Genomic DNA, 25,126 nt, shown 5'->3' with positions numbered 1-25,126 from the left:
TTTCTGTTTATTCCTTCCTACTGTGTCACTTTGCTATGCTTTGGGCCACAACTCTGCTTTTTTGCATCACCTGTACCATCTATTAGACGAGGTGTATGGGGTGGGTTGAGAAACTTCTGCAGCTAAGCCTAAAATAGGTTGCAGCAGCTGTGAAGTTAGTATGTCGAGGGTGAAATGGTCTGGTTTTTAAGTTTCTTTTATTTTAATGTCTCCTTTGTTGCCCCACAAGAGTGAGACCTATGCTACCACATTGGCCAAACGGTGTGTTTGACGAAGGTCAAATTATCTGCATAGTTTGGGTAGCTAAAGATTCAGGTAGACCATTTCTGATGAACAAAAACATCTCAGTTTTCATGCCCCTTGCAACTGAGTACCTATGTATCTCTTGTTTTAGACACACAGCACTCTTGCGCACATTTAAATTTCTTTGCAAATTTTGCTCTTAGACTCCAGTAAAATTCACCAGCAGTCATGCAGCTGCTGGAGGAGAAAGGGAATATGCTTTTTAACTGCCACTTCCATAATGACAATTCTACTCCCAGCTCTGCTTTTTTGGCAATAATTGTTTGGTGGGTCTATTCTCCATCCCCTTTGAGTTAGTCTAGAGCCTACAACAAAAGTCTGAAATGTTTCAATCAGTCCAAGTCAGAATGACAACACTGGGCTTCCTAGGAAAAAGAACATGCAACATGAACATTATGGGAATTCAATAAACATTTATATATAAGCATTAACAGCTGTTCCAACACGTTCTCAGTGTTGTGAGGCTTAGGAGTATGTGAAGTTATAATGTTGTATCCACATGCTTAACATAACGCATTCTTTAATGACTTTAAATGAACAAAGATTTAAGAGGTTTGGAACCAACTAGCACTTCTCAAGAAGTCAATAATAGTTCAGTCCCTGGTATTATCTACAAAAACATTAATCAGCATGAGGTCTTGGATGCAGTGTGGAATTTCAGTGGTTTTTATTTTAAAAAGCAGAAAGTAATTAAGGTAGTGTTAGGGCTTGTTTCAAGATTAAATAAATAAATAATTTTTTTTTTAAAAAATAGAAAGAAAAAGAGATTTATTTTAGCCTTTTAATTTGGAACCAAAAGGCTCAGGGGACTGTCTGAAGGACATGGAAGTTATTCACCTCTAAATTACCTCTTAAAATCTACCCAAGGTCAGCTGTAAGCAGAATTGATTATCATTTTATACACTGTCATCGGTGAAATAAATTAGTGATGTCAGTTCATCTTACTTTTAAGAGTAAATTAAATCAAATTAAGGCCACTTTAATTCTGAATAAATATGTATGCAATACATTTTAATGCAGATTAACTAATTCACTCTAAATGCATATACTTTGTCAATTTTCATTAACTTTGCTGAGTGCCTCTGCAAAGAGAATATATGATACAAATGATATAGGAGACCAGAAATTGTTCTTGTTTCGGGACTCAGGAACCTGCTGGTATCAAGGGGTATTTACCTCTTAGCCTAAGAGTTATTTTTCCTTTAAAATCAAATACATGAATTGAATTTGTTTACCATTAATTTGAACTGTCTTATATTAACTTCATCTATCTGAAGGCAGGTCAATTGTTCAACTACTGTTATTTTTTCCTATTCATCTTTTCAGTTGTACCTTTTCAAAAGGACTTTTATCAAGATTTTTGGCCCATGATGAGACCCAATTATGAGAGTTTAAATAAAAAAAAAAAAAAATCAGTTGAGTGCATAGTAAAGATTTCCATCACCAATACCTAAACAGTTCACTTTTACACAACAATAATGTGCACTGCTGCCTATCCGTCACAACTAAAAAATATTATTTCCTCTTGTAATTGTTTCTGTCAAGAAGGAAGTTGTACCTCAGCTTTAATCATTTGAACTAGAAAAGGTCTTATGAGATCCATTCTAATGAGATCAGTGATGCCCTGTTTTGTTATCAATACATCTTGAATATCTTGCACTCACTTGCAGCCCAAGAACAGCCAATGCATCCAGAACCAAGTAAGGACCAACATGATGAGGGAAATGGGGAAACTGAACAAAAACCAGGTTCCAAAATTCACCACTTCAGCATTTGGGTATTGGCTGTAAAGAAAAAAAAACAACAACACAAAAACAGTATGTAAGAGTTTAGAATGGCAAAAGGATATTTCCAATATGTACAGAAGTACAAACATATATTTATGTTCATATATGTTATAGCATGGAAGAAAAAAATTCATCAGTATATAAATGTGACAAACAAAATACTTGTTCATAGTAAAGCCATGTGTCAATAAATGCCAGTCACTGACCATGCCTGAGATGAGCCAGATAGAACTTCACACCTTTAAGACCATATGGTCTGGATTCTCTATCCAATTTCAAATATCATTGCAATTACCAAGAATTAAATTCTGTCTCTATCTGAGTTTATTGTTCAAAGTCTTTCTAGTGTCAGTAGAACTAAGAATGATTTCACTCAGAATCTCTATATATGTCTTATTCTGGACCACAAAAATGATCACTATAGTCTGCTAGGTTCTGACAAAGATGTCTGATATATGCATTTGGTGGAAGTGTCAAAAAAGCGTGGACTTCAGAGGTGTTGTGAAATCCAAATTCATGGGCTAAAGATGGGTTCTGAATTTAGTTATCATTGCTGCCACCATTTCAAAAAGTCAAATGCAGGATAATGTTACAGCCATGGCAGTAGATGATCAGAATCAGGCGTGAGCCTGGTTACAGATCAGTGTGAGAGGAGAACTTCCATCAGCCTTCTGACAGAGATGACATTCATGCCTTCGAGAGCTCTGGGCATATGTGATAGAGGAAATACTTAGCTCAGAGCTGCTTCCCATCATCCATGAAGCAAAGGTGTAAGGCCACACTTCTAAATGTACATATATCTGCACTGCATGTTAAACAGCACAAGTATTACCAATGACGCCTCTAGGTTCACCATGAGAACCAGCTTTCTATGAAGCCAAAAAGTAACTTGAAGCAAGTTTTATGACTTTTCATCTTTTGCACAGATTTCCCTTTTTCTTCATTCTTCTGTCTGCATGGTTTTAGTGTTTAATTTCTGAAGGTGTCTGCTGCTTTCTTGATAATCAGTTTTTCATATCAGAAATTGCTCAAGAGAAATGTTGAGAAATTTTTCTTTTGCATGGGAGAAAGATATGGATATGTATTAACTTAAGCTCCCCCTTACAATCTTTAATCATTGGAAAAAATGTTAGAGTAGGGGAAGAAACAAAATTGTCTTTAGAGAGATCATCTTAGAAAAGTTCCCTGAGAGAATAAATAACTCACAGGGAAAACCACAGAGATGATAATGACCAATCATATTTTCACCCACAGTGTCACTTACTTGTTGAAGTGCTCTAAAAATATGAGGCTAGTTGAAGTCCCTATGATGGTTGTCAGTCCTCCAATGGTTGCTGCATAGGAGATACTCAGTGAGAGGCATTTGCAGATCATGTGGTCATGTCTGGACTGATACCGGTACTTAGTGCTCAGGTCCAGTTCAGAGGGCTTAGGAGGCAGGACTAGTATCTGAGCCTGTGAGGGGATACATTGATCAGGAGAGAAAGAGATTAGAACAGCAGCCCGCTCCCAGTTTTCTCTAATGCCACGGTGCTACTAATAAGAGGGAGCAGATTTTTTTCTTCATTGCTATTAGTTGGGATCAGAACTAGAAACCTGTCGCGGAGCCTGAAATCGCCTGGTCTGTGGCAGAAATATGGAATAGACAGTAATCGGACTTCTGGCCACAGTTTGGGTCAGCTCCAGTTCTGACTGGATTCTCAGCTGGATACCAAAAGGCCTTTGTGGGCTGCAGAGGCAGCATGCCAGCACTGCAGCAGAAGGAATCTGTAATCCTTAAGGCTTATGAGCAGTCACCAGACAAATGCTTGGTGGACTTTTGGCACTCAGGCTGGCTCAGGGCCTCTTGTAAAGAATGATTCTCAGAAAATACATGGAAAAGGCTGGGCCATGAAAGAAAAAGCTACAGAAAAAATATTGCTGCAAAAGAAGTTTTCTTAACTGTGACAGGAAAGGCTCCATGCTACTAAATCAAGAAGTTAAATTGTAAAGATAGAAAAACTCAGAGCACTTTACATGCAACTAAGGCTATAGTTTATGATCAGGAAAAAGGTATCATGGGAGTCAAATAGATCTGTTAAATCATTAATTTGGATTTGTATTTATGTCATAAAATCAGTCATGCTGTAAATCATGCTTGTCATCCTTGTCAGAGTTCTCTGGTTCATGTCCCTGTAGGTTAAAAGTGAAGAGAGCATACTACCTACAAAATAATCGGTGAATGCAAATGGCAAATGTGTGCAAGAAATTAAATAACAGGAGAAGTGCATTAGACTTCAGTTTAGAAACATACAATTAGATTCATTAGAACTGCTAATACAAATGCATGTGTTGATTTTAGTCTAATCTTTCTTGAACATTAACTTATGCATTTAGGAATTACATAACTGCAGTAGGAAAAACAGTCACTCTTTGGAGGCTCTGAGGAAAAGTAGAAATACTGCAGGCGTCTAATATAGTAGAGGATTTCGGTGGAGAATATTTGGCAGTACGAAAAGGAGATGGATACTAAGACTGCCAAACACACTGGTTGAACAATTAAATGATCCATGTCTGCTGTTAGTTTAGTTCTGAGTAGAACATTGTGAATCAAGGATTGCTCTTTTTTTTTTTTGTTGTTGCACCATTTTCCAGGAAGGATTTGCTGAAATAAAGTGGGTAGAACAGTGAAATAAGAATTGAAACTTGTGGTCACATTACTGAGTATAAAGCTAAATGAATTGTACAAGCCATTCAGAACTGTCTTTCTGGAAGATGGCCATTCAAAAATACCTGTGCTGGGGAATTCTAAATGGGAACAAGAATTAGCATAGAGCTAAAAAGTAAGTGCTGTAAGATGACAGAGAATGATTTCATGAAAAGCAGTTTACAAGGAATAAAAATGAAGCTGAGATAAACAGATGATGCTCATCTTCCTTCACCCTCCATTTCTAACATCTCCTTACCTGAGGTAGGTGCTGCCCATTGCTCTTGGATTTCATCGTTCCGATCGGGTTGGCTATCATATGCACACTATTCATAGTCTGTAAGGAGGCAAATGCATTTAGATTAGCCTTTCTTCTGTTTCTAAGGACACTTAGACTGATATTGCTTTATAAAACTCATGGGCTGTGGACTTTCAAAACAAACAAACAAATGAAAACAAAACAAAGCAAAACCACCGAAACTTCAGCTATAAACTATACTGAATTATTTTTTTTAAATGCTTTTATTTTCAATGATGTTAAAATTCAGAAAATACATATATATATCAGTTTTCTCCCTCTTTCATGTAGCAGAATCTAACAGTGCCCTTGCAAGAGACTGTGACTTCGTAAGATGTGTAGTTCTAATTAACCGAAGGATCTCAACTGCAGAACTTGATGGTAACTGACAATAAAAGGTCCTTACCTGAACTTGCTAAAAATTGAGTGTCTGGATGGAATTATTAGTTTACTGACTGAATCCTTGGCAGCACTTAAAACAAACCCTATGGGGTTAATGTTTCCCATCGTGATTTGTGCAAGGCGGATAGGTTAAATACAAAGCAGGACATTCTGTGCAATGTACTCTCTGACAACAACCACTTCTTGTTTGAAATAAAGGAAGGAGTCATAGAGCTGTGTGGACTGTGTACTATTAGCAAATAGTGTAGCTCAGAAGATACAGGTACTACCTATGACAATACCTTTGAATGCATCAAGGAGCTGAAGTCAGTAGTAGTAGCACTAAAAACAAAGAAAGGAAAATATACTTTAAAAAGGTCTATTCACCCAGCTCCCCCAAAAGGCGCATATCAAGAGAAGGAGAGGCAACAGCAGCAGGATATGTAATGTCTACTAAAATGGTGAAGAATACCAATTATTAGCATCTCTTTTGTGGTATCTTGGGCAGATACATGGGAACAATTATTAGCACAGAATCACAGAATGGCCAGGGTTGGAAGGGACCTCAAGGATCATAAATCTCCAAGCCCCCTGACACATGCAGGGCCACCAACCACCCCATTTAATACTAGACCAGGCTGCCCAGGGCCCCATCCAATCTGGTCTTGATCACCTCTAGGGACGGGGCATCCACAACCTCTCTGGGCAGCCTGTTCCAGCATCTCACTACTCTCTTTGTAAAGAACTTCCCTCTGACACCAACCTAAATCTTCCCTCCCTCAATTTAAAACCATTATTTCCAATTGTGTTCCAATTGGACTCTCTCTAGCCTGGTAGCAAGGCAGTTCCACTTCCATCCAGAAGAGTTATATGTATTCACAGTAGCATATACTCTGTTCTAGGAATGGACTCCATTCACAATGAAGTGAATTACCAGGCAAGCCAATGCTACCTCCATCTTGTTCTATTCAAGTTCTTCCTCCATCAGCCTCTTCAATGCTTTTTTATGAGCGCCGTCCTGTGCCACACTAAAGCTTTCACTAAGATCTGTCATGAGTAGCATGTGATTCATACAAACAATACAATGAGCTTTTACTTTTCTTTACTTTACTTTGAAATCAGATTTAATTTCAGAATGTGGGCTACTTCTCTTTTCCCAATAAATTTCAAGGGCTTTTTTTGAGTAATACTGTTTTAATAATAGTTCTGTTATGAAATATTTCTCACATATTTTTCAATAAGTCTTAAAGTAATTAATGGCATAATACCAAACTGAAAGATTTCTTTTATGCTGAAGAAAATATGTATGGGATAAAAAGAGAGGATAAAAAGACAGAATATTAGAGAGCTCATTAGTCTCCAGACTAATAAGAAAGCTATTTAGAACTTGCAAGCTAACTTCAAGTTGTCAACATGAGCTGTTTGAATGATAATGTTTGTTTTAAAGAAAATCTTAAATGATGTAACCAGAACTTATTTCTCTTTCATTTTGTGCTCTTGTGAATAAAATAGAAGAAGCTAAAGAAGAAACTATATGTTTTAACCCCATACCTTTTAAGAAGATGCTTCTCAGAATTTAACCTGTATTGTAATTGGAGGACAAAAACTTGGTATAGACTCCTGTGTATCTGACTGCTTTATCTGATAACTCAAAATTAAAAATTAGTCCTTTCCTTTATCTGTTCTTATTTTACCAAAAATAGAGGCCTGCTTGAAACTTTTAGTGTTTTAAACTTCTGAAGAAGTTTGTCTGTATTCAAATAAATCCTTTACAGTTCTTTTCCTTTTTTTTTCCCTCTGCCATCATCTGTTTCTTGAATACTCTTGGCAGTTAAGGCTTCCCTCAAGAATCCTCTGTAAGCGGGTATTTTCTTCACTTTGTAATGGTAATAATGTTAAAAAAAAAAAAAAGTGTATCCCTGCAAACATTAGTGAGATCCAGACCATTACATCAATCCCATTTCTCATATCAGCCTTTTTTGTCAGTTATATCTAAAACATCAATTTATAAGCTTTTCCATGCCCTTCCTGCTCTATTCCTCAGTTCATTTCATTGCAACCTGTGTAGGGCTCAAATCTCCAGTCGTACAGGGTTCGTTCTTACTCCTCATTGATGAAGATAAGCTCCAGTGAAGGTTGGTCATGCTTTTCGTTGAGACCTGTAAAGAAGGAACAGGAAGCAGTTCTTGTGGTAAGAACTGATCTGAGCCTTTGGGTGACTGAACTTGGGGAAACTATTGCAAACAAAAGCTGGTCTGAACCTTCTCAGGTACTCTGTGACATTTACACAGCATTTTATTGTGTTGTATTGTCCTCAGAGCATGCGTCTTACAATTAAAATATTATCATGCCTATGTGACTTAAGGCCTCAATGCCAGAATTTAAGTAAGGTTAGATAACGTCATTATTCAGCCTGGAATCTGTGAATTGAAAGAAATGGTAGATTTTTTTCTTCCCAAATTCTTTCTTTCTGGGAACATCAGAAACCGCTAAAGCTCTTACCAGTCCAGAAGAAATTTTTTCTGGTACCTGCTCTGAATTGGGCAGCTTGGAAGGGCAGGATTAGAAAGGGTAAGCATGGGATAGTCACGGAGCATGTGTTTGGGCGTCTGCTACATTTCAAGGCAAAACTGTCTTTTATTTTTGGAAGAAATATCACCATGCAAAAAGAAAAAGAATGGACTGATATCTTTGGCAGTGCAAATCTAACAGCTCTGTCCTGGGGAGAATTTGAATAATATATATCAATCATTCTGGTCACTAATAAATGAGAACAAAATGGTCAATATTGGCAAATACCTATTGGCTTGTTTTCTTCAATAATGGTGCTGCCTGCAGTACTGATGACATCACGCTCCTCCTCAGCATTCACTAGCTCCTGGAGCACTGCCTCCACAATTGGCATCACCATGGCTGTGGTGGATGTGTTGGAAAGCCACATGGAAAGCACCGTGGTGCAACACATAAAGCAAAGAAGCAACCTGAAGTGTAACACAGTGAGACTTTGAGGCACTTATACAAATACGAAAGGCCTTCCTACCTAACCTTTTTATTAGTAAGATAGTAAGCATATAGGGTCTTTTTTTTGGTACCAAAATACTATTGTGTGCATAGATAAAATGCTGCCTTGTGTTAAGAATTGTCATGAGATCATATATCACTGAAAACCCTTTGCTTCCCCACTTGGAAACCAGTGACATGAGAAACACTGGTTTTCAGTGCATTCAGGGATACCGTAAGAATTATTTTATATTTGCTAAACAGACAAAGAGGGAACAGAGAGATTAGGAATAAAGAATCAGCTGAAAACAGAAAGCAATGGAATTATATAAGTCAAGGAGGAGGAGGTGGCAGAAAAATTGCTGAGAATGTTTGAAAGCTTTCAAATTCTGACAGGGATAGTGGGTGGGAACAGTTGCCCCAAACCCAGCTGGGTTTTGTCTGTGGATGGAGGAGCCTGAGTTATTTGCTTTTACAGGCTGCCTCTATTGACCTCAGACTACCCTGAAGTCTAAAGATTCACTCACATGCCTGGCTTTGCTCCAGCCATCATGACCATTCTCAGAGCAATACGTTTATGGAGATTCCATTTTTCTACAGAAGCTGCCACACAAATCACACCCATGAGGAGCAAAGTTGTGTTCTTGAAATATTCAGCAGCCACCTGCATTAAGAACATGGGGGAAAGAATCTGTTAAAAAACACAGTAGCTAGCTAACACAGAGATCATGCTGAAGAGTAAGAAATACTGTGGGTATCCACACTCCCACAAGAAGAATCACAGCAAGCCAGGGAAACTGAAGAATTCAGAAGTCATAACACTGTCTTTAATCTCTCTCATTTGGCATTTACAAGTAATAGAACTCCATCCCCTCTTGTTTGTAGATTTCTCAGCTTTGAAGAGATTGAGAGAAATCTTACTTCTTTGCTCAGGATGTTCACTGCCTGGAGTTAGTTGTGCTCAATGAGGCACAAATTGAAACAGACACAAATTCTGCTCTGAGAGCACCTTATTTATGTGTGTCATCTGCTTTTTGGTTATGGAAATATCATTGTCTGTTTTGTTTGTATTTCTTAAGTCATGTTCAATTGTGCAAAATGTGGCATCTCTAGAACCTGTGGCTTCAGGGGAAAAAAAAAAAAAGCTATTTAGGGACATGCGCTCTGAATGCAAAAGGTTGTGATATTGCTTTGATGGCCTGCAGATACTGCGCCAGAACTTTTCAGAGTGGAAATCCACCTGCATTGTGTTAGGGAAAGAAGGCAAAATTTCAAATAAAGAGAACTTCAATCTGGAAGGGATGAGCAAAAATCAACAACGGCTTAAGAAAATATTCAGAGACAATGAAGGAACAGCTCCAAAGCAGAATTCTTGAATGTGGGACTTGCTAAAACATGGGAAGATACTCTGTGAGATGACTGCAAAAATAAAAAGAAAAAAAAATCACACACTTTTTTGGTGGAAACAAACAAAACAGGAGAAAATAAAATTTATAAATAAGTGAGTGTTTGGAATCTAGCTGAATATTTTATTTTATTTAAACAAAATTCTTCATGAGTTATGCCTGCAATTTTTTTCGTAAACATGGACTCTTCGGTTTCCCAGAATCACAGAATGGCCAAGGTTGGAAGGGACCTCAAGGATCATGAATCTCCAAGCCCCCTGCCACATGCAGGGCCACCAACCTCGCCATTTAATACTGGACCAGGCTGCCCAGGGCCCCATCTAACCTGGCCTTGAACACCTCTCTGGGCAGCCTGTTCCAGCACCTCACCACTCTCTCTGTAAAGAACTTGCCCCTGACATGCAACCTAAATCTTCCCTCCCTCAACTTAAAACCGTTATTTCCAATTATGTTCCAATTGGACTCTCTCTAGCCTGGTAGCAAGGCAGTTCCAGTTATACGTACTCTCCTGAATAGAAGTGGAACTGCCTTGCTACTAGGCTAGAGAGAGTCCAATTGGAACACAAGGGAAGATTTAGGTTGGATATATAGCAGTATATACTCTGTTCTAGGAATGGACTCCATTCACAATGAAGTGAATTACCAGGCAAGCCAATGCTACCTCCATCTTGTTCTATTCAAGTTCTTCCTCCATCAGCCTCTTCAATGCTTTTTTATGAGCACCGTCCTGTGCCACACTAAAGCTTTCACTAAGATCTGTCATGGGTAGCATGTGGTTCGTGCAAACAATACAGTGACCAACTTCAGGTGGAGCCTCACAGGAGCAGAGTAGAGAGGAACAATCACCTCCCTGTCCCTGCTGGCTATCCCTCTTCTGATGGAGCCCAGGATACCATTTGCTTTCTGAGCTGCAAGAGCACACTGCTGCATCATGTTCAGTTTTTCATCCATCAGGACCCCCAGGTCCTTCTCTGCAGGGCTGCTTTCAGGGACTGCTTCTTTCAGTCTGTATAAATGCCTGTTGCTGTAAACAAATGTAGGCTCTACCATTTTAAAACAGTTAAAGCAATATTTCATTAGTTTTAAACTCCGATAAAAATATACAAATGACACTAATGTTATTTTGTGCATGTTGCACTAAGTGTTGAGGATATAGTTACATTTATTTAACAAATACCCCTAGTATCCTTAGTAGACTTGGTCATAATGGTTGTGTGCCAGAACTTTTAAATACCACTTCTTTTTTTTGGCTTTCTTCTACTGGTTTCTTTCTCATTAACTTTATTTTCCTAATACTTTGTTCAAAAAAATCTTGAACTGAATGAAAGGAATCTACCAAGCCAGAAGCACAAAGAATCTGTTGTTTTGCTTTATCCCTTTCACAGCCAATTTTGAGAAACAAGTGAATACTAAGGTTTTTATTTATACATACAGCACACACACAGCACCCAGACTCATGCTCTGAAGACCCGGTGAGTGAGGTGTGGCTTAAACTGCAAGGCATGAGCCCCAGTTTCTATGGCTCTTCATAACAGGAGACTGGAAATACTGCAGCACCATCAGCTTTGCTTATTTTAATAAACGGGATTTTACTTCTGTTCCTAAAGTAAATAATACATTCTCTGCAGTAATCCCAATGTCATTTAATTTGATATTACACTGAATTTGTGAGGCTGCCCCTAAATTTTCTTTCTTTGATATATTGCAGTGTTCTGTGATAAAAAAAGCATAACTACTTTACCTTTATGTTAAGAAACAAGATCCTGAAAATATTGAAATATGCAGATGGGGAAATGTACCTGATTATATAATACAGTTGTTGCAACACTGGAAGGAATAAGAGATGTCATAAAACTCTTGTTTTATGTTTGATTACAGATGTTTATGAGTATGCACACTGCCAGACTGTGTTAGAATTTTAACCAACCTTATGGTTGCTATGTATTCTTCTGTGTTACCTGTATTTCTAATTCTTATAAACCAAGTGTGATGCTACTTCACTCAAGAAAAAAGAAAAAAAAATAGAAAAAAAAAGGGAGATGGAAAAATGTAAGAAATAAAAGCTGCAGAAATTGGAAGAATTCTTGGTATATCATGAAAGAAAATGACATTCAAGAGAAACTCAGTTAAGCAAATTCAGAATGCATCAAAGAGACTTTTTGTACAGCTACTCCTTTTCCTGAGAACTGGTGGCTTCAAAGCAGCACTAGGGTTACTGGTTGGAAAAAGTACTAGGCATCTTCCTAGTATTACATGGTAATACTTTTTAGTATATGTGGCCTCATGCCTTGTACATCATCTATAGGCACTGTAATGGGTTTCCCAGAGAAGCTGTGTGGATACCCCATTCCTGAAAATGTTCAAGACCGGGTCAGAAGGGATCCTGGGTAACCTGAACTATACCCAATTTAGTGATTGGCAACCCCTTCCATAGTTGGAACTAGATTATCTTTGAGGCCCCTCCCAACACAAGCCATTTTTTTATTCTGTAATTCTGTAAGGCTTATAAATTTTCCATCCATCATTAGAAGTAAACTTTCCAGTTTATCCCATACTTGCTATTCGGAGGAAGTGAAAGGTCGAATCATTGTGCAGTATGTGTTAGGAACTGCTGGTGATGCAGTAGCCGATTGAATGGACACTTCTTTGGCTACTATGCCCTTTCCTATGTCTAGCTTTCAGTACAAGAAAGGGCTGGTTGGTCCATGTTACACGTTGTAAGATGTACGCTTCTTCCCCCCAGACTCATTCTTGCTAGTCCACTAAAATTTGCTTTATTCAAATAATTAACTGAGAGTAAAAATATGAAATGACAAAAATGTGCACACTGGTCTTACCTCACTGGACTTCATAACTCCAAAAAGTGGGTATAGGAAAGCAGGAATTAAGGCTGCTGCACCAAGAGGTACTGCTTCGGAAACCCAGTATACAGCTGTCACAATCAACACGTAAGCACATGAGGCTTCCTGTATGGAGAAAGCACTGTTGTTAAATGTTGCTGTCGTACAACCTGCTGTGAAAGCCTTTGTGAATATGTCCACAGGAACTCATCAGGCTAGGGGTGCCTGGACTACAAGAATCTTTGAATCATAGAATGGCTTGGGTTGGAATGGACCATAAAGCCTATGTAGTTCCAACCCCCTGTGATGAACAGGGCTACCATCTGCCAGATCAAGTTATCTAGGATATATCCAATCTGACCTTGAATGCCTCCACGGATGAGGCATCCATATCTCTGGACAGCATGTGCCAGCACCTCAGAATTCAACAAGGTTCACTTAAGGATCTCCTAAAGCACAGCTGATTGGGTGTGAAATCTAAGCTGCAATCTGAAAGGCTGATCTGAAGACCTGAAGATGTTGCTAACGAAAATCTTGGCACATAAGCCAGTGCAAAATCTTTGGATATTCTTATTTATCAGTAAAATCACAGTTCCATGTTCATTGATGGATTTCTTTGCTTTAAATAACCCAATATATAATAAAAATTTCTTCATGACTCCTTAGATTTGCCCTATGGAGACTGTATGTCTACCTGGCTTTTTTCCCAATACTGAGCAAGCACAGGAATGAGGAGTTTTCAGAGTCATTCAAAAGTATTCACATATGCTGTAAAATGTACAAAGCTACACAGTGGTTTTTCTGGGAAATAGTTGACTGTATTTTCTCAGGTAATTTCTGCAGTTCTCTGGAAAAAGAAAGGCCACAGTTCAGATGGGTTTAGGGGCCACTGGGTCATGTGGTTAATCGAGTAGCAAATTTGCTACTTTCCAAAATCTTGCGACACAAAGTCATGAGAATGTGGTCCTGAGCATTAGAATCATAGACTCCTTAGAGTTAGAAGGGATTATTAAATGCCACCTAGTCCAACTCCCCTGCAATGAACAGGGACACTCACAGGTAAACCAGGTTGCCCAGGACCTGATCCAGTCTCATCCTGAAAGACTCCAGGGATGGGGTAACCTGTTCCTGTGCCTCACCACCTCCACTGTAAAAGACTTCTTCCTTATATCCAACCTGAATCTCCCCTATTTAAATTTGAAGCCATTTTCCCTTGTTTTATTACCATAGACCCTACTAAAGAGTCTGCCCCTTCTTTCCTGTATCTTTATCTTTAGATATTGAAAGGCCTCCATCAGATGACCTTTCAACCTTCTCTTGTCCAGGCTGAACAGCTCCAGCTCTCTCAACCTGTCCCAGAGGGAAGTCAACTGGGGAAGTGTTCCATCCCCAGGATCATTTTTGTGGCTCTCCTCTGGATGCTCTCCAAAGGGTTCACACCTCTGCTGTACTGAGGACTCCATATCTGGATGCAGTACTCCAGGTGAGGTCTCACCACTGCAGAATAGAGGGGCAGGATTACCTCCCTCACTCTGCTGGCCATTCTTCTTTTGATGCAGCCCAGGATATGTCTGGCTTTAATTGCTGCAAGGGCATATTGCTGTCTCATGCCCAGTTTGCCATCTACCAGTACACCCAGGTTCTTTTTTGGCAGGGCTAAAACTGGTGAGAGATGGAGTGAGATGGGATCTCCTGGACATTTTTACAGGAAAACACACTTTTTAGATAGTTATGCCTTTATTTGTGGCTTTAAGTGTGACCCTTTTTTCTTTTACTTTTCTTAAAAACCTAGAAATATTTCCTGTTAATAATTAGTGGAATTAACTTCAGGAAAAAAGATTTTATTTCCCTGTTCTCAAATTTGAAGTCAAATTAGGTATTGAAGTTACCCAGAAGTTCTGCAGAAGCCAGTATGTTCATATTGATTTTCACTAGCCATAAATCTGCCCTTCATTATTTCCTGGATGTTTTCTATGACGATATTGTCATACGGATTCACAGCTTACAATGGCTACAGTTTAGAAAATGCACTCTTCATAAGTGGGTAGTTTAAATAGGATTTTCTTATTTTTCTTTCCTGATTCACAAATAGCTTTCAAGAAGTCACCCGTAGGAAATTCCTACAGGTCTTTGTGTAAATCAATGGGCACGTATGACTGTAAAAAGTGAGTCTAAACAGGGGCATGGATTCATGAATCAATAACTTCTCTTTAAATCCATATATCTGCTTTTTCCATTGTCTCTGATGTATGAAGAATCACATTCAGCTGTTCCACTTTTCTTTTTTTTTTAAATACAACAACACAATATGGTAATAACAAGCAGAACAAAACCCAGAGAAAATGTCAAGATATATTACCATGTATCATTTCTTTTACTTGCTTGAAAATTGCAGCCAAGCTTACTCAGAAACATGGGTTAAAGTTAGCTATCAGACCTTGTTCTGACTCCTAATTCAGAAAATTATAACATCAAATAATTCTAATTCAAGTAACTAGAGCCTGAAAAATAACAACAACAACAACAACAACAAAAAGAAAGATATCAACAAATATAATTTTCTTGAATCAGATAAAGTCCAATGATTTTTGAGACTGTTGAGAGTATCTGGAATGCTACTGGACAAGTTGACAACTTTAGCTCCGATGTGTTTCTTTTTGGATAGAAAAGTAAATTTAAAATTCTGCACCACACAAAAACACACATATTTCTCTTCTTTACTTATTATAGGAGTGTTTTATGTTTTAAGGTAGACAAAACAGGTTTCACTAGTCCCCTCTGATCACATGTAACATTAAAAGATTTTGCTACAGATGTAGCTTCATTGTTAGCAAGATCAAAAGCTGTAAGGTAGGCTAGAAAGTACTGGGTTATAATGGATCAGATAAGGGAGATTTTTTTAGTAAAATATTCATGGATTATCATGAACACATTTTATAAAATAGAATTGCTATACTATTTCAAGCTCTGAAAGACTAGTGTTCCAGCTGTGTGTAGCAGCTTGAAGTGACCTCTCAATAGAAAAAGCAAGCACATTTTTTGAATTAAAATGGAAGTGAGATGATGGGGATTAGAGATTTTAGTAATCTCTATTATAAAGACAAAACAGTTCTAGGTGCAAGTCACAGCACTGATTAATGGGCTCATAAATATTAGCCAACTTGTTCTTAGTCATTTTTAACTGCATTCAACTTGATGGTTGATATTCCACAGAGAACAAAGGATAGAGTTCTTTTAGTGACCAAGTGACTATTTAACATATTTTTTTTTATTTTTTAACTAATTAATTTCTGCTAACAAGGTACTTTTTTTTTTTTTTTATATGAGCTCCATGGTGTCCAGCAATATTGAAGACAAAAATTCTTTGCATGAAACAGCACTAATTTTTATTTAAAAATTGGGTAGATATAAAAAACTAGAGATATATTTTGACAAAATTCTTAATAATCTTTTTATACTAACCTGATCCCAAAATATTTTCTCCTTCCAAAAATATTTTTCTCTAGAATTTCTTTGAGCATGGTTATTCTATATCATCTGTATGTGTGTAGCAATAGTGTAATAGTGGAAATGAAATAGGACATAGGGAAGATCTCTAACAAAAATTACTTGAGACAGGCACTAAATCTTTGTGCTACTTATTTCCTACTACTGTTATTTATTCTCTCAGTGCTCGAAACCAGCTCTTTTGAAAGAAGAAATAAATCAATCTTTTCTATTTAATTTAATTCAATTTATATATTTATTTAATGGTTACCAGATCTACTACGTACTGTATTGAAATAATGGCTATGTAAAATAATTTTTTTTAATTCTTTTACTTCTTCTGCACAGGTGAAAATGAATGTTAGACATACCTAAGAAGGGAAAGAAGCAGAGAATAGGAAAATACATAGCAGTGAGCTTTTATGTGATGGCTGGAGGGGCTACCACCTACCTTCAGACTGCATCTTACAAAGAAAAGAGGACTGAAAGGAATGCTATGGCTGAAACTTCCATAATATGGTCAACACACAAAATATTTGTAGCTAAACCTTCTGAGAATCTCAGAATACTTATTAACAATAAACTCTGGATTCAAGCTATACCCATATAAAAAAGTGCAATAAATATTTTGCATGTAGGCATGTGGTTAAGCTATGCAAAGAAGTGATAGTTCAGCCTATGGTCTGTTATATTTTGCTGACAGGGTCACATTGTAATTTCCTCCTTTCAGAGGGTGTACAGAAAAAATAAAGTTAAATGACAATATGCCATCTGTAGCTGCTCTGTGCATGCTACCTTGTGAGGAAAAATCAGTGGTCCTTAATTGGGCTTACTGCAACCATAGTACCCAGGGCCTCAGGAGACCATACCCAGTACTGACTCTATTCATGTAAAATGCTTAATGGTATCACCAGTGGCTTGATGAAAAAAATAAATAAGGGTAAGGATGAAACAAATATGGTAGAAATAGTCACCATTAGCAGCTAAGGAGATTAAGAGAATGAAAAAATATCACTGTCTGGAAAACAGACTTTTTTTCTGCATTTGTCATGGTATGAAAAGTATCTGTGAGTGTCTCAAACCTGTTGTGAAAGTCACATTTCAGGTATCAATTTTGGGAAAAGTTCAAACAAATTTCCTCAGGTTTATTTTCTGTACAATCATTTATTGTCATAAAATAATAGAAAGCTGCGGACATTATTCCCATAAACCTTATCTACAAAGAGTTCTGAGTCCTCATGCTCCTTTTGATGTCCCTTTGCACTACACATATGACACTACCCCATTTCTAGAGCTGTGCTATCACCAAAGAGACTGTAAGCTGATTCCCTGCAGAAATGCAAACATAATTCACCTAGTAATTCTGCTCTTTATGAAACTGAAAGCTACTATAATTGTCTGATAAGTGAAAATATAAGAAAATCATCAGGAGGCAAATTTAATCTTCAGATTTAAGAAGTAATCTCAGTCAATGTGTTGTAGCAAGGTAAATACTAGCTTAAAGCACTTGAATAGTATCCTGTCAAATGAGTTTATTAACTTATATATATATATATATATATATATATATTTATAATGCCATTTTCTTAATGGCATTATAAATATTTGTCCAGCTCTGGGCCAGATAAACAGCTATGCTTTACCATCTGCAGTATTCACTCATATGCAAAATGAATGTAAAATATCATCTGATGACTTTTCAAGTCACTTTGCAGTAAAGAAACACTATGAGGTGCAGAATAATATTGCAATGGAACACATGCTGTATAATAGCAGATCTTGCTGCAAAACTCATACCATACCACTACAAATCCCTTGGTTATTAGAGAATTTCCTTCCTTTGAGTCTGGCAGTGAGCAAACATAGGTAACAAGTCTCAGTGCAGTGAATCTTGTATTGCCTATGAGAAGGTCTCAGGGGATACAGAGCATGCTGTAGTTTCAGTACCATACAAGCATGTCACAGAAAATCTGTTCTTTATGTTGCCCTTTCAGTGGCACTGGGGGAGATGAAATCCTTTCAAAAACAGGCTTTTGCAAAAAGGTGGGTATTACAGAAGAAAGTACAATTTCTTGTCATCCATTCTCACTCAAGTCACAAGAGATGGAAAACCACTATAAGAGTGCAGAAGAACTCATTCAAACTGTAAAATACAATTCACTGGTGTAAAAACATTATATTTCTGTGAATCTTGTTTTTTCTTTCCAAACAAAAACCTACAGTTTTCTAATCCTTTGAACTGTTATTTGATAACAGTGGTAGTATTCATAAATCCACTAGTGCTAGAAAGAAGAATTAATCTTTAACAGGGTAAAAGAAAGAATGGAAATTGCTGCACCATTCAGCCAGATTTATGTCTAGCACTGTGAAAGCCACAGCTGCAGAATTTTTAAGACAGTGCAAATGTTGGCAAGTTAAACATCACCATTTCTATATGGTAGGGGTACGCTATTATTTTATGCTTGGCCACAGCAGAGATATGAATGGAAAGAAGTTAACCAGGGGTATTCATTGCCATTGCCTTGCTTACGTGTTAAGCAAAGATTATTCCCTCCTTTGTGTTGTTGTGAATGCCTCTGAGCTATCACTTATTAGCCAATGTCAGAACTGCAGTATATCAGTACATACACTTGCTTTATTGTAGCAGATGCCATGTGTTGTCCTACCAAGTCCTAGCTCCCAGTTCACTTGAACAACTATTCTACACGCACCAAATAGAAAGTTCTTCCATGCATATTTGTTATTAAAAATGAAAGGCACTCTAAGTATTCATTTTAAACACCTCTCCCTCACACACACCGCTGAAGAAACAGTAGAGATGCAATGTGCCTGTCTTAAAATAAGTTTCACCTAGTTCTTCATCTCTGCTAGTGACATTGCTCATAGTAGCCCTGGTTGTTATTGTGATGACTGCCCAATAACTTTCACTCCTTCAAATCTGAGTCCTTGATATTTCTGAGCGAAATGGTTTTTTTTTTAGATCCTTGCCTCTCTTTTTGTCCACTGTAAGTTTGTCCAGCTAGAGCGCCTACTGTACTCAGAGGCTTTGTAAAGAAAGAAAATGTACTTACGCTGCAGGGGTACGAAAGTGGCAGCGGAAGCAGCAGAAGTGGAATGAGAACAACGAGCAAGATGTTTCTGGATCGGAGAATCTCCTTCACCATTGCCATACCCTTTACTTTCTTTCTGATTTTCTTTTCCTTGGATTTCTTCCTGGGTTCGTCAGATTGTCCAGTTTCCACTCCACGTTCTCCTTTGCCTTTGCCTGGATTTTGCAGAAGGGTTCTCTCTGCCTCGGTTCCTATTTTCACACAGCCACCTCAGATAGTTTCCTTAATTTGCTTATTCTTCAGTCTGCTGCTCTGAAGAGAAACCCTAATGATTTTTCTGTTAAAAAGGCATTCGGTTTTTGTAGGGCTCACCAGCACATCCAAATGACTTTCACATCATAACACGATGTTTGCAAGTTGGATCATAATGATCATTTGACATTTTCTCTTTTTAATTCAGAGTCACAGTTATGATTGTGTTCCATCCTTATCCCCGTATTTTGAAAGGCTCTTTTCTTCCATCATCTGATTTTCAGCAAAGTAATTTCTGTTTTTGTAAGCTGGGTGGGATATCTTCTGGGGTGCTGCTTTTTTTTTCCCCGTTAGCTAGTCTGAATTTCTCAAATATAGATTTCTTTTTTGCCGGAAAATTATTTGTTGTTCACAACAACACACAGAAACAAACTTGTAGGAATTCTTTCTCAAAAAAATAAAAAAGAGAAAATAAACCAACTACAGTTCCTCATATTCCATTCTGTTCAGATTTTTGTCTCTTTGTAGTTTTAGCTTCCTCTCTGAATCTACCTTTTGCCTACTTTTGCCCTGAGCTCGGAATTCACAGGGCAGTAATTCCAATACAGATTATACTCAGTCTCAAGAAAAAAAAAAAGAAAAAAAAAACCACAACCCCCAAAAAACCTTAAAACCCTTTTTTTTTTTTTCTTTTTTTTTTCTTTTCTTTTTTTTTTTTTTTTCCCCAACTCTAATTCACCAATAAGGACTGCAGGAGGCTGTACTTGCTCGGCTCATTATCTAAAACCCAGTCAGAACATTTCAGAAAATCTGCCGCCTTCTCTTTCTTCTGTACAAGAAATTTTTTTTCCAATTGACAATTTGTTATTGTTTCAGTGTCCCCGTGCTGATGAATACGTATTTTTTATAAAGAATATCTTTTGTCTTTCATGTTCCTTCCATTTTGACCCATGAATGCCACTTAATCATAAGGCATGGACTAATCTCTGCACTGATACGTGTGCCATTAGTGACAGTAAGATGCAAGCTCAAATTCAGAATTTTTAGTCTATCTACTCTGATCTTCAATTGGAGGAGCATTTCTACAGTTCTTCTGTGACTGATGGTGTCGTGGAACAGAAAGAAATCAGAAGAGTTAATCTATTGACCCATGTGCCACCTGTAGTCACCCATTTACCCTATATCTCACACGATGCCACACACCTAATGTTTTCCATGCTTACAAATCTATCCAGCTTGCTGAACATTTCCTCAAACCCTGCTAGTCAAGTGGAAGCTGGGCTCCTCTGACTGAGTTGACGTGTCTCCGTGACACTGATCCTGGAGAGCTGGGAAAGGCAGACCTTTGCCTGAGAGGACTTTGCCTCATCTGATGAGTCTTTTTTTTCCTGAAATTCATAACTGTTTCCAGGACTGTGTAGTATTTCTATGCCTTGAAACTGCCATCAGGCATCAGCACATTGAGAGCCTTCAGGTAAGTTTAGCAATTAAATATGAAAGCAAAAAAATCTGATCAGTGTGAAAATTGCCAGTCGAACAATCCAGCCAGGGAATTTATATGTTTCAGCAATTGCTTCAAAACAAATCAAAAATAAAAACAACAACAACAACAACAAAGAAAAAAAACACAAAGAAAACACTCCCCTTAAAGGATGTCAGAAATACCCCAGAGTAAAAAAAGAAAAAAAAAATACAGTTTTCTTTTAGATGAACAAAACTATGTTTTATTTCACTTCTTCATGATCTGCAAGGTCAAAGGGTGAACAAAAGACTCTTCTTTAAAAAGAGGCAATGAAATGACTACCCCACGGGAGAGGGACCGTCTATAAACATGACTCATTGTGAAGAAATGAAAGGCAAGTGGAGCTAAGGATAGATAGCAGAGCTTCTCCTTCTCTTTTAGGAACAGGCTACCTGCACCTGAGGCAGGAAATGCAGTACTGAGGGGAGGAAGCTGCCCTAAACCCAGAATGCTGCCCAGAGACAGTGCTTCTTCCCATTCAAACTCTGTATAAAAAAGACAGTCTTGCTTCCAATTTATTTCCTTCTCTCAACCATTAAAGGGAATGTTTTATGCCCCCTTCTCTCCCATACCACTCATCCCACTGAGTTTTATAGATTGAGATAACCAGTTTTTCTTGCTGCCAGCCTCTTAATAGCAAATCTTTTGCTGAAATCAATACAACGGAAATACAATTAGTTTTATGTAGAATATTTTATTATTACAGTAATTGTTTTCTCTTAAATAAATCGGGTCCAAGCGCATTCCTGAGAAATAAATTTCTTTTCCTGCAGTAATGAAAGGGGTGAAACAAATTCAGAAAGACTTTATTTTATGCTGCAGAGATAAAGGTTTCAACTACCAACCTGTAAAGTATGTATTCTATTGGGAATGACTTTGTATTCAAAACTATCTGCGATTCCTTTCTGAAGGACCTATGATGCTGCCTGGCCTGTCTGCCAGACAGTTCTGTTGTGGGGTGGCTGGGAAATATTTCTCTGGAGGATGACTGCCAGTAATTAAGATTTTCTGAGATTCTCTTTCCTGTTATCTTTGCAGATTTGGAGTCACTGTCTATAAAGGATTTATGAACAGCCCCTGTTCCTGGCCCTACAAGCAAATGGTGCTTTAGGGAGCCAAGAAGCGTCCAACTATAAAGGCAGAAATGTGCTCCCTCTCTTTCTAAAGCATGAAGAGGGAAGAAAGCACAAACATCAAGAATGTTTATGCTGGAGGCTTTGAAAGGTATGTGAACTGTTGTGCAAGGCTTCTTTGAGGGCACCGATCCGTGTATGCAAGTACTGAAGATGGAGGTATTTGTGGCTCATAGCTTTGTAGCTAAGATTTTCAGCTTCCTTTGATGTATGCCTGTCAGACGTCAAAAATGACCAACAAAAGCCTTTGGGTGCAAAAGTGAAACTACACATGCTTATATACCCGCAACTGTGTATACTCATGCATGCTCATAGTGAAACTGCTAAGAAGAAAAAAGATTGATTCTGACTTTCATATGCCCTTTGTCCAGATGTTCTTGCCATTTCCAACCTGCTCCTAAGGCTGCTGTGAGCCCCCATTCCCACAAGCAATTGCCAAATCCAGTGTGCTTTGACTGATCATAGTGTTTTTCCTGCAACTAGGTGGCTTTGGATGGGCTTTTTCTTCTCCTTGCCTTGGAGTATTCCTGTTAAGAGATGCAGATCTTATTGTTCCATTTGCCCAAACTATAGAATCATAGAATCACAGAACGGTTTGGGTTGGAAGGGACCCTAAAGCCCATACAGTTCCAACGTTCCTGCTGTGATCAGGGACACTTTCCACTAGATTAGGTCACCCAGGGCCCCATTAAGCCTGGCTTGAAAACCTCCAGGGATGGGGCATCCACAGTGCCCCACCTCATGTGTGGAAGCACATCATAGCTGTGATGCAGAAGCAATTAAACATGCCTCAGAAATTGGTTTGGTATCCCCAGCCATCCTTTACAGCCTCAGCTTTTTTTTTTTTTATTTGGACCCATCTCCTTAAGAAATCATGTAAATAGAGAGAGTGCTGGTATAAAAGGATGAGATATATTCATCTCTTTCTTACACTGTGGAAGCAGAAATAACTCATACACCAACAGAGAAACAGCATCTATATAACCTGTGGACAAAGTTTGAAGAGTTTGGCTCTCTCATTGCTTGACATTTGTGTCACAAGATGTAATTCCTTTCTCTGTCCATTAAAGCCACATCCTCCACAATTTTTCTTTATCAGTTTATAATAATCTGTTGCACTACATCTGCAAACAGGCTTTGCTATAAACAAGTACTGCTTTTCCTCTGCTCCCACATTTACTATTCCCACCACCGGACTGAAGAAAAACCTTTCCTTCCAGATGGTTGGATATAATTATTTCCTGAGTGAATAACATAGGATTCTTCCAGGCACTCACATGCACTCACACAAACACACACACAGATACACAGGTGAACAGCATAATTTACAACCAGAAATGAGCCACACTGATGAATTCAGCACCATGTATGTTTTAATCCACCTTCTTCCCCTGCCTCAGAGGGATTCTGACACACTGGTTTAGATGATCTAAGTTCAAGTGATAGAATCAGAAAATAAACTGTCATCATTAAATTAAATAGAGCTTTTGTTTTGCCTTTTACTTCACAGAGGATAAATCCATGTTCAACTCAAAAATAAAGGAGCAGAAGCAAAGTCATGTGCAAATAATGAAAAATATTGCAGACTGCTTGGGAGGGTGGTTCTGGGGACTGGGGAATATGTTCACAGGCATTGTTTGCTGCTGGTAGTCACAATGCCCTTTGTCTTCTGCGAATGTTATTGTGATTAAAAACTGGCTCAGCCAAATGAAGTGAGTCAGACAGTGCTTGTTTACAGGAATATTTGGAATGCATATATTTTCCATAATTTCTGGAGGCTGACAGTTATGAAACCTCTTCCTTTTATAGAGGGCCTTTGCATCTCTTTTTAGTATTCTTTTACTGAGCAGCTGAAATATGAAGTTATTTCCTCGGCGAGGAAAGCAGCATTCTCCAGCACATGTGCACCCTGTTTAGAAGAAACACACAGATGAAATAAGGGCATATCTGTCTGCGATATACACCAGACTTCCTTATTTTTCCTTTTACAGAAAATGCCTCAAAGCCAACACAAAAAAGAACAACAACAAAACAAACAAACAAACAAACAAAAACTGGGGAGATTGAAGACAAGTTTTTTCCCCATTTAACATGTATCTATAAAGTGAATTCCACAAGAGGGAGCTAGAAAACAAATTATCTCTCATGAAGCAGGTTGTTAAACCTTTCATAGAATGAAGGGGTGGACGTGCTAAGTGTGCCCCTTATCAACCAGAAGTGGCTGTGTGGCTGCTGTTTCGAGTCTCCTTCTATGATGTCTCTTTGTTGTATGGAAACATCAAGTCGTGCTTCAGCGCTTTGTAAAGATTGACAAAGGATTCCGCCCAAGTGTCCTTCTGGTGTCCCTGGGACTGAGCAGCCCTGTAGGCTGTATAGACCATGGTCAGCACTGTCCTTTCAAAGTCTTCTTTCTTGAGGACTCTTGGGTAAGAGGACAGCCTGCTACTCAGCCTGCGGATCTCTGTGATGCTCTTGGGAATAACCTCATTGCAGATGGTGTCAAACTCAGCAGCCTTCCTCAGCGAAGCCAGCTCCTCATCTTTGATGGAGATCCTCTGACCTTTGTCAATGTCAAGCTCAGCTAACAGAAACTGTCACAAAATCAGAACACAGAAAGCTGTTTATCTTCTGCAAGAGACTCTAGGCAAAGTTAACACAAATTAACAATATGTCTTTGAGGTTTTGTTATAGGTGAGATGAAGAAAAACCTCACATGCCACTGGCTGAAGCTGGGGCAGATCAGAAAGTCTATATATGAATGTTAGATTCCTCTATTACATCTCTAGGGAAACTAGAGACCAGCTATGGGGAAAGGAGAGAGAAAAAGAAAAAGCAGGTAGTCTTCTTTTGTCCAAAACAGGCATGTGTTGCTGCTGGCATCACATGGGATTTAGAGATGAGGCAGCAAAACAACTGGGAAATACCATCTACTCTTACGGAGACAGCAGTGGCTTCCCAGCCCATCTTCCTTTCTTGAATATC

General features: G+C 38.2%; 2 protein-coding genes across 3 annotated transcripts in view; both read right to left on the bottom strand.

Moving 5' to 3' along the window:
- The window catches only part of SLC13A4 (solute carrier family 13 member 4), a 29,279-nt gene extending 9,922 nt beyond the window's left edge, over positions 1 to 19,357 (bottom strand). For both annotated transcript variants that reach the window (XM_085229156.1, XM_085229163.1), the window contains exons 1-9: positions 19,259 to 19,357; positions 12,699 to 12,827; positions 8,983 to 9,119; positions 8,255 to 8,436; positions 7,560 to 7,614; positions 5,758 to 5,797; positions 5,036 to 5,113; positions 3,355 to 3,545; positions 1,968 to 2,087 (exon numbers count right to left, since the gene is read on the bottom strand). In XM_085229156.1, the coding sequence (XP_085085282.1) occupies positions 1,968 to 2,087; positions 3,355 to 3,545; positions 5,036 to 5,113; positions 5,758 to 5,797; positions 7,560 to 7,614; positions 8,255 to 8,436; positions 8,983 to 9,119; positions 12,699 to 12,827; positions 19,259 to 19,357 (1,031 nt within the window). The remainder of the gene's footprint in view (positions 1 to 1,967; positions 2,088 to 3,354; positions 3,546 to 5,035; positions 5,114 to 5,757; positions 5,798 to 7,559; positions 7,615 to 8,254; positions 8,437 to 8,982; positions 9,120 to 12,698; positions 12,828 to 19,258) is intronic.
- A 1,149-nt stretch (positions 19,358 to 20,506) lies between these two features.
- FAM180A (family with sequence similarity 180 member A) overlaps positions 20,507 to 25,126 on the bottom strand; it is a 30,141-nt gene continuing 25,521 nt past the window's right edge. Inside the window, exon 3 of the mRNA XM_010714576.4 lies at positions 20,507 to 24,735. Within this exon, the coding sequence (XP_010712878.2) occupies positions 24,394 to 24,735 (342 nt within the window). The 3' untranslated portion in view covers positions 20,507 to 24,393. The remainder of the gene's footprint in view (positions 24,736 to 25,126) is intronic.

The sequence above is a fragment of the Meleagris gallopavo genome, chromosome 1 (assembly GCF_905368555.1).
Source record: "Meleagris gallopavo chromosome 1, MGAL_WU_HG_1.1, whole genome shotgun sequence".
Taxonomy (NCBI): Eukaryota; Metazoa; Chordata; class Aves; order Galliformes; family Phasianidae; genus Meleagris; species Meleagris gallopavo.
Note: the sequence above shows the minus strand (reverse complement) of the source record. Positions and strands in the feature narration are given on the sequence as shown.